Source organism: Onychomys torridus, chromosome X (genome assembly GCF_903995425.1).
Source record: "Onychomys torridus chromosome X, mOncTor1.1, whole genome shotgun sequence".
NCBI lineage: Eukaryota > Metazoa > Chordata > Mammalia > Rodentia > Cricetidae > Onychomys > Onychomys torridus.
Window position 1 is genome coordinate 64,434,536 of NC_050466.1, and position 9,918 is coordinate 64,444,453.

At 39.3% G+C, this 9,918-nt stretch overlaps 1 protein-coding gene across 7 annotated transcripts in view; it reads right to left on the bottom strand.

Annotated features, from left to right (window-relative positions):
* Positions 1 to 9,031, bottom strand: part of Rps6ka3 (ribosomal protein S6 kinase A3) — a 107,767-nt gene extending 98,736 nt beyond the window's left edge. For 5 of the 7 annotated variants that reach the window (XM_036174519.1, XM_036174516.1, XM_036174517.1 and 2 more), the window contains exon 1: positions 8,521 to 8,579. Coding sequence is in view for 1 of the 7 variants with exons in the window: in XM_036174521.1 (XP_036030414.1) it covers positions 8,521 to 8,589 (69 nt within the window). In the remaining 6 variants the exon portion in view is untranslated. Of the gene's footprint in view, positions 1 to 8,520; positions 8,605 to 8,977 lie in introns of those variants that run through there. The other 2 variants (XM_036174515.1, XM_036174521.1) reach the window with 2 other exon arrangements.
* Between the last annotated feature and the right edge of the window lie 887 nt (positions 9,032 to 9,918).

The following is a 9,918-nucleotide window of genomic DNA, read 5'->3' on the forward strand; positions in this document are numbered from 1 at the left end:
AAAAATAAAAACAGCCACCTCTGTTCCCAAATGTGAAGAAATAAATAACATTCTAATGTTGAGGATTTTACTGTAGGTTTTATAAGAAGATCTTTAGAACAAAGATTTTTGTTCCAACCACTACATGTAAGATGTAGTTCAATTTATTAGTGATAAAATGGTCTTTTGTTTCAGGCTATCATGTGATACCTGCTTCTAACACATATCATATGACTGAACAAAGTTTCCTACAACAAGCTTTGTGAACCAAAGGATTAGAGTTAAGCACACAGAAAACTAGATGACCAGGTCAGATTTAAAGATCATCCTATGTAAGATGATGATATAAAAATTAATTTATATGGTCAACAAAACAGTCAACACCTAACGTGTGTAAGATACTGTATTAGCTAAGATGAAGAAATTCTCTTTAACTTACTTTGCCTGTTACACTACTTCTATTATTGGAGATGAACGAAGAAATCTAAAAGTGCTTTTGGACTGATACCTAAGTGTAGAATTTCTAATATTTGGGAAACCAGCAAAATCTCCCAAGAACAAAATTGGACCCATAGTATGAAAACCTGATTACACATAGGGAGGCTAGCTTTCCACTTTATAGCTGCCTAGTTGTTACTTCATTCACAGTCTACTTTGTAGCTGACATTGTTAAGAGAAGGCAATGAGCCATTTGTTTTGGTATGCCAAAACATAAAACTACCATTTACTATTAGGTAGTATGTCCAGTAAATACCTGATCCTCTAGGTATGTCTACATTTACATAAGTCCCTAGATAACTATGTGCTATCTATAAATGAAGTCAAGTTGCAATATCAAAAGTTGGACACCCTTGCTCTACATTATGGACAGAGTCTAACAGAAGGTTAAGGACGTCCTTTTACAATATTTGGTGAATTTAAAAAATGAAATAAAAATCTTCCCACATAAAAATGGCTCCATCATATTAACTCTAGTTTTCTACCCTCTACTAACTGTAAGTTAGAAGTAGTTAATTTAAAAAAAGGAGAATGTGAGGTGGCAGAAAGACTGACAGAATAAAGTGGCACATAGTAAAAAACAAATAAACAAACAAAAAACCCCACCTATTTTCTTTAAAAAAAAAAAAAAGTTGAGCATGGTAGTGCACACATATAATCCCAGCACTTGGAAAGCTGAGGCTAGAGGATCAGCAGTTTTAGGCCAGCCTGGACTACACTGAGATCTTATCTGAAAACAAAAAGAAAAAAATTAAAAACTGTGAATACCTGACAAAAGTTAGAGAAAGTTAACATAGGGGTAATTTAGTAAAGGCTTGATATTAAAGAACTATATAACTAAGGATTATCAAAAATCAAATAAAAACCTTTACTTTTAAAAAGGTTTATTTAAAAAATTGTGTTTTTAACATTTATTTGCTGGGAGTGGGGCATAATCATGTTATAGTGCACATGTGCCATGGCATACCCATGTGTGGAGATCAGAGGACATTATGTGATTTGGATATATGGATGGAGATATATATATATATCTCCATCCTTCTGCTATGTGGGCCCCAGTATTGAATTCAGGTCATCAGGCTTGGTGAGTAAGCATCTTCACCCACTGAGACATCTTATATTTAAATTTTAGTTCACTACTGAGTTGGAAATTTATTGTACAACTTAGAAAGATTTTAATTAAAAGTGAAATGAAATTCTTCTTGACAAAGTCAAAAGCTTCAGTATAGTCAATTAAAAATAGGAGCTCTTCTACAGGCAATAATGAAGGTACTGAACTTTCTGAAACTGTTCTGTAAGACACTTGTGTTGTTTAAGATTCCAATAGGTAGTTCATGAAAATAGGACCCTGACATCAAGTCTCAAATACAATTTTTGTTGTTTTGCTTATATGTTTTATAAACACAGGATTTCACTATATAACTCTGGCTCAAATATTGTTTTGCAGTTTCACTATGTACAACATATTAAACGGTCTCAGAAATTATACAGTAAAGATACTTAACTCCACATTTTTTAAACTTACTGATATCATGTGCTCTTATTTTTTAGAGGGGTAAGTTGATTGCTGGGTCACATATATCCTTTAATAACAACTCCAGAGTCTGGAGACTTTAAGAGTGTCTCTAGAGTTTTCTCTGTAAAATACTCTATAGTATTTAAAGTTTTTAACATACCAGCACCTCACAACAGACAAAATCCAAAGGCTTACATTTCTTGACAGGAAATCCTATTTATCCATGGCTGTTCAATAACCAAAATAAATATACTTACAATAATGGGGAGACATGCTATATTAATTTCCCTAATAAAATAAACAAGAACTGATTAAGCCTAAATAATGAATATGTGTATACCCTGTTTTGATATACTTTAAAAAATCAAAATTCTATGTATTGATGCTATATATTGACTAATCATTTCTTTACAAATACATTATCTTCAAGAGATTGATGTACAGGCCATCCTGTATTTCACTGATCATAAAACAGCATCATGCATAAGGTTTACTGTTGTTTTATTTATCTCTAAGAAAAAAATGGCATGCCAGTTTATAACACACCTGGTTTCAACAGTTTTAAAATGGAAATACTCTTTTCTGTCCTTTTCCTTACATGTCCTTCATGATGCTCTTTAATGGTTTGTATTTAAAGATAATATTTGCAAAGAACAACACAAAAAGGACAAGACTGAAGAGATTTCTGTTTATCTTCCCTTTGTAGGTATATTCAGATATTACAATGATTCTGTTTAAAATGATCAATCAAATAAACAATTTCACCTGCTTTACTTAATTCTGGAAAAAAATATCCAAGAAGATAGTTCTTTGAGCAAGTCATTTATAAGTTTTATTTAATAAACAAAAATCATAGAGTATACAATTATTTTACACATCAATTCATTTAATTCTCATTAAATGACAACTCTGAAGTCAATATTTTTATATTTATTTTTGAAGATTCAAGAATAGACACAGCAAAAAACCTTGATATGGTTAGAAAGTTATTCAGAAGCAAGGCCAAGACTCAAAACACAGGCCTTTATAGCTCCAAATTAAAAAAAAACAACAAAAAACACTTTGGCAGGAAGCAAATGATCTCACAAAGTTCCTTATTAATTTCAAGGTGATAAAGCTGAAACTCTTAACTATAAATAATAATTAATCAAATGTACTAAACGATTATTATGTGCTATATGAGCATATTTTCTTCTGTACTTGTTTTATAATATGTACATAGTGTATCTGTGGAATGTACTTATTTAGTTGAATCTAGACACATTTTACTTAGCAAGTAAAATTTATTGTTTATTTTCCTTTGTGTTTATGATTTTTGCTATTAAACTGATAAATCAGACTATCTGAGTAGCTGAAGCTTGTTCCAAATTCATAATACAAGTAGTCACTGTATTAAATCTAAACAACACACTGGTGGGTATGAGGATGTGTTAATACTATGTATTAAAACTTAATCACTTAATTTTTGTATATTAATTCAGAGAATAGGATGTAAATACATATACACACGTACACACACACACACTTTCAAGGCTTAAAATGCATTTTTCACCAAAATACCTTAAAAATTGAACACTATTATACTTATGCATCATTAGAGAGACAAGCAAATGTTATTATCCTTCATTACAATCTGAGCCACTGGGCCTAAAGTATCCATTGTGTAATGAGTGAATTAGGCCACTCTGACTTCACTCATCATTTATAGCCTGGCACTATACTTGTTCTTGAGCACAGAAGGATAGAATAAATCTTGTTAACTGTGGCAATGTTAAAAATTTTTTAGTGGATGATAATAAAGGAAAACTTTAAGAATAATTCTTCAATTCAGACTTCTAGATAAATAATTTACTACACTTCTATTTATTTTACAACTTACCAAGTCACATCCTTGTTTCAGGAGTGCACATCTAAATTATGTCATTTTCTTATGTAAAATTAGGATATATTTATAGTGATTTCCAAAATTGTAGTAAAGAAAAGGCCAAGTGTGCCTATACTTGCTTCTTTGAATAAACACTTTTCTCTCTTTATCTTAAAGTTCAAAGGAACATGAGAAGTTTCACATTTTGGATACACTCAACACAGGATACAGCTTCCAAAATAAAGCAGGGTTCTCAAGTTTAAAAAAAACAAAACAAAACATTGTCCTGTATCAGAATCACTGAAAACAATGAAATATTCAGTAATGCGTCACAGTTGACAGTTGACAAAAGCAGTATCTATCCTCACATCAGATCTTCACTTGAGGGAAATAAAAAAAAAAAAACCCAAAAAACTGGAAAGTGGTAAAAATGAAACAGGAAACAGAAAAGAACTTAATTTGTTCAAAGTCAATCATCATAGATGAATAAAACACTTTCTGAACAGATTAAACTTAAGAACTCTATATAATACATATTAGAAACACTGTAGACACCCTATGCTGTTTTTGTTTTATTTTGTTGTTATTTTTGTTTTTTTGAGACAGGGTTTCTCTGTGTAGCTTTGGTTGCCCTAGAACTCATTTTGTAGCACAGGCTGGCTTGGAACTCACAGAGATCCACCTGCAATTGCCTACTACATGCTGGGATTAAAGCTGTGTGCCACCACCGCCCAGCTACCTATGCTGTATTATAATAAGGGTTACTGTATAATTTTTGAGGTTAAAAATGGCTGCATGTTCACTAAATCTACAATACAAAGTTCTTTTTTTTTTAATCAAATATAGTATTTTTCAATGCCTGTCATGTACTTGTTACTTAAAGGAAGTCAAGGTGGCTATTTTTATGCAACACATTGTATAAAAACATTGTTCTTATTATATACAATACATTGCATTGTGAGTATTTTAAAAAGCAAAAATAACCTTCATTTTACTACTTTTACATTGTTTTCTATTTAGATTAGCATTTATCCCAATTCCAGTGCAACAAAGGAAGATCATATACTTTAAGTTAGGCTGGTCATCTAGTGACATTTGTCTCTGATAGCAGTGGCAATGGGTTTGTAGAAGAACCACAATTCCTTGATATCCACCCCCTAAACAGTCAGATATCAAATAAAAAAGCACTTGTAACTTAAAGTAATCCATTAAGAACTTCTGAATATCTACTAAGGAAGTGATTTTGATTTTTTTAAATCGTCTAATAACCCGACTTTGCTTACATAGTACTTCATTATCCTAAATTTGCTTTAAACATTTGGCCTACTTCTATCCTATCATGTTATGACCCATGTTTGAGTTCAACCACAAGGGTTTTTTGTTTTGGACACCATGACACTTGTGTGAGGTCTTAAAGCAGGAAGGCTGGTATGAAGGAATGAAGAAACTGTTTTTAGAGGCGTACAGGTCTTTTAAAATTGTTCATAGTTCAATGAGGAATTAAAATGATAAGAACATAGATTAAGAATCATAAGCACCCTATTCCCGACTTTCATAATTCACTTAGCAGACATTTATTGAGTTCAAATATGTATGTGCCAGGCATTGTGTTAATTGCTGAGGATTCAGAGAAATAAAAAAAAGAGTTTGTTTTCAAGAGCTCAGTCTATCTAGTGGTGACACCATGAATGTAATCCTATACAGACCAACCTTAAAATCTTTTAGCATGGAGAGGAAATTTCTGATGCATTTGCTCAAGCAAATATTTCGTTAGAAACCCTTATATTTCTCTGGTAAAATACAATTATTCCAGGATGTGAGTCTACTGGGAAGGAGATGGCATAATAATGGGTATCAATATTAGCTCTTTATGAAAACTCTCAACTCTTCTCCCACTGGTTTCAGAACTATTTTACTTGCAATAGCTTAACAAGCAAAGGAAACAGAGTATCTAAAGGCAATGTGTGGAAGGCTACTTTTAATAAATCTAGGCAACACCTAACTCTGATATATTTTATGCTAGAAGAGAAAAAAAAATTAGAAATTACAATTTGTGGAATCTTATCCACCAGGCTTTGGAAAACATGACACTGATACATGCATGCGTGCACATGCAAGCACACCCCCACACCCACACTATATATATGTATATAATTAATACATATTACATATATTGCTGCTTTTCCAAATCAGATCTTATGCTTATGAAGAAGAATACATGAACTCTAATTATTAGCATGTTTATGCCTTGACTCTTTCTACAAATGATTTGAAGTATCTATTCTAACATAAAGCAAAGCACACAAATTGTATCTACCTGGCTTCAAATTATGGCTCTGCCATTTACTATTTATAACCTTTGTGCTCTTAACTACTGAATTTAGTTTCCTAATCTGTAACAATGGATACCATAATCCTCTCTCCTGGGTTACAGAAGGATAAAATGAAAGAGTAGATATATCACAATATCTTTGCATATAGTAGATGCTAAATAAGTAGGCTTGTATTTTCTTTATCTAATGCATACTATACAGAAAAAGGATAAAGTAGAATTTTAAATGATTTCTACCTGCATATTGACACATGCCAAGGAAAAAAAGTTGGATTAACAAATTAACAACCAAAGGAAACAAACTACCTAAAGGCAATTTGTTGAGGTATATCTTTAACAAATAATTTTTAATGCATCAGTGTATTCATTGTAATTGTTATTTTGTGTATTTAAAAAGCAGACTCATATCTGGGCATGGAGGCATATGCCTTAGCCACAGTACTTGGGAGGCAGAGGCAAGCAGATCTCTGTAAGACCAAGGCCAGCCTGGTCTACATAGTGAGTTTCAGGCTAGCCTGGGCTGTCTCCAAAATACTAAGAAAAAAAACCCCTAAATTAAAAAGCAGAGTCTAAGCATATATAATGTCTTCCACAGATGTAGTACTTTGGGAACATTTTAACCACCTTGATAGCTGTATTTTTAAATGCCATTTTTTTTTCTGAAGGAAAAAAATGAAGAGGTTCCTTAGCCATATGTTTTTTCACAGTATCCATTCAAATGACGATTAAATATTCTAAATTTAACTGTTATTAAAAATTTACAGAACCATATTGGCTCTCAAGTTTAAATAAAATTCTCGTAATTCTGCCAGTCTTAAAAACACGATTTCTTTTTTTCCCCACCAGCCTTTCCTTTAAAAATTATGGCAATATATATCTATGTCTTTCATACTTTCGAGAAGCATTTAGATATTAAAGGCATTATCTAGTAGCAAAATATATTAAGTACAGACTCGTATGCCTTATTACAACTCTTCCTGCATTTAGGAAGATCAAGTAAATATTTTTATATGGCAATGGAGTGTGACTAGGGAGAAAAACCTGAAAAAACGATTTGAAAGGATTCCTGTCCTCCTCCCCTTCCCCCTCCCGGAGAATATAAGTGTCCCGAATCTCACACCAAACTGAGCCTGAGTTTTACTGACGTAACCAGTAACCCTATCCACCTCTCATACTGCGGAGGCCGGCAGGGCAGCGGCTGCCGCCAAGTACACCACTCATCAGAGCCTGCCCGATTCCACCCCCGCGTTTCAGTCATGCTTTCCAGAAATGGGGTCACTCGCTCAGTAACTATTACACACACCCAGCCTATCATCCTGTAATCCCCTAAGTCCGCTGCGAGGACAGAAGGCAGCGAAAAGTCAAGAAAGAAGAATCACAGACGCGCCACCATCAGGAACTGATTTTCCACTCTGGTGAGGAGCGCTGATACCCTGGAATGGATCTTGTCTGTATTATTTTCTCAGATCTCGAGTTGATTCTGGGACAGAGGCGGCTGCGAAATGCTCAGTGCTGGGATGTGTCCGCAGAAATTCTGTTTTGCCTTGTTTGGGTATATTGTTTGGGCTTTTTGACACACTGGGGTGGGTATCTCAGGGATGGTCACCAGATCCCGGGCGAGGAAAACCAGATAGCCCTTTACAACCACCGCTGATCTTGAATTTCACCCGCTCACCTCCACGGACAGGAAACAAAGTTATACTCCGGGTCTTACAACTCAGTGACCTCAAAAACCCGGGAGTAGGGGATCAGAGGCGTCCCGTTTTTCTTTCGCAGCAGCACAAAGCGCTGCGGCAAATAGGGGGGTACCCCTCAGTCCTGTACCCCTTACTCAAAACCCTCATGGCTCACCACCCTGCCCTGTGTGCGCCCGTCTCTCTGCAGTAATCCCCTCCCTCGGCCAGACTCAAGACTTGGATCCAGGGTGAACTGAAGCCATTACCCCAAAGTCACTAAGAATCCAGAGAAGCCCCCGGAGCCCGCAGGGCCAAACTTCCCAACTCCCCGCCGGCTCCCGCTCTGCCTCCTGCTTCCCCCACGCAAAGTTGATTAAAACCGGCTTCTTGCAAAGCCTCAGCGCCCACTCCAAACCCCACGCGCCGCCACACCGGCAGCCCCCTCCCAAAAAAAAAAAAAAAAAAAGCCAAGGAGAGGTGAGGGAGGGAGGGAGGAATAGACAGATGGGCAAACCCCAATGACCCAAAGCAGAACCCGCACCCGGGACAAGATGTGAGCCGGAGAAGATGGACGAAGGGCAACCCCAGGGAAGAGAGCTAACTGGCGGGGGCGTGGGGAAGGGGCGCGCCTGCCACGCCGTCCGGCTGCACTCACCTCAGCGCTGTCGGAAGGGCTCTCCACAGCCATCTTCTGCCACGGGTCCGCCAGCTGCGCCAGCGGCATCTTCCCCCCCTCCCCGGCCCGCCGCCTTCACCACCTCCTCCCTCCCCACCCGCCCCACGGCCGGCCCGGCTCCTTCGCCGCTCGAGCGCAAGGCAGAGCCGGGAAGCAGCAGCAGAACAGCGGCGGCTCCCGAGAACAAGCTCGACGCCGACACTGACCGCCCGAACGCCCAGCGCCTGGCCACAGCTGCCCGCACTCGGGAGTGAGAGCCTCGCGCCGCCGCCAGGCACCAGGGCTCGCCCCTTTCTTCCTCTCCTCCTTCCGCCGCCCGGACTACGGCTCCGCCCCCCACCTCCCCTCCCCGCCGGTTCCCGCGCCCGCTCCCAGCAGAACAGCGACCGCCGCGCGCTCCCCCACTTCCGCTCACAACATGGCGTCTAAGCGATACCTGTCTCTCAGAGCGAGGCTGGGCGGCCACCACCACCACCGCGCGCACCCAGAGGCGTGGCTAGTGCAGGACACGCCCTCGGACCGCTACGCTCGGCCCCTCCCCTTTCCCACCCCCTCCCCTCCTCCTCCTTCTCCCCAGCCTCGGCTTCTGGGCCTCGCCTACTTTCAGGAAGGGCGAGCCCAAGAGATTTGGGGGCGTTGGCGGGAGTTGGGGGGTGGGGTGAGGGAGAAATGGGCAATGCAGGAAGGACGAGAGGCTGGGTGACTTTAACTGCCACGAGTCCAAGCAGGTCGGAGGCTCGTTGAGACTGCGAGAGCAGAGTGGTTCGCGCTCAGCTGGAGAAGCTAGGCAGGGCGCTGGGGGCGCAGTCCCGTGCTGGCAGCCGGGGGCGGAGGCGGAGATGTCTTTTCGGCCTTTCTCCTCCAGGGGTGCGCGTGGGCGCGCCTAGGCTATGGGCACATCCCCTCCTGGCCCAAGAGTCCCTCTTCGGGGTCACATGCTGAGTATTCACCTGACCCCGTTCCTCTGGCTTGTACAGGGACTTAGAGAGGCTTGGTGCCTGGGAGTCGGTTGCACGTAGGTTCAACTCCCAGTTTGATTCAAATCTTTTAAAGTTGATTCTTGCGTCAAATTGTTAGTATTTGGGGGTTTTTTCGTCCCATCCTACTTCCTCCCCAATAACCCTTCCCGAGTGCGTAGAGCCCTCGAATTTCAGCCCAAACTGTCACACCCCTCCTTTGCTACCTAAATCTTCAAAGAAGAGAAAACAGAGGTTCCTTAAGGTTGCCCTCCTTGGCAGAGATTAAGGAGTTAGTAAAAATATCTTGTAGGCAGGAGCGCGGGGCTCCTGCTCCTCCGTTGACTTTAAATAAAAGATTAGCTTTTTTTTTTTTTTTTAAATCAAGCTGGTCGTAGGCGGAGGAGAAAGGGAGGGGGAG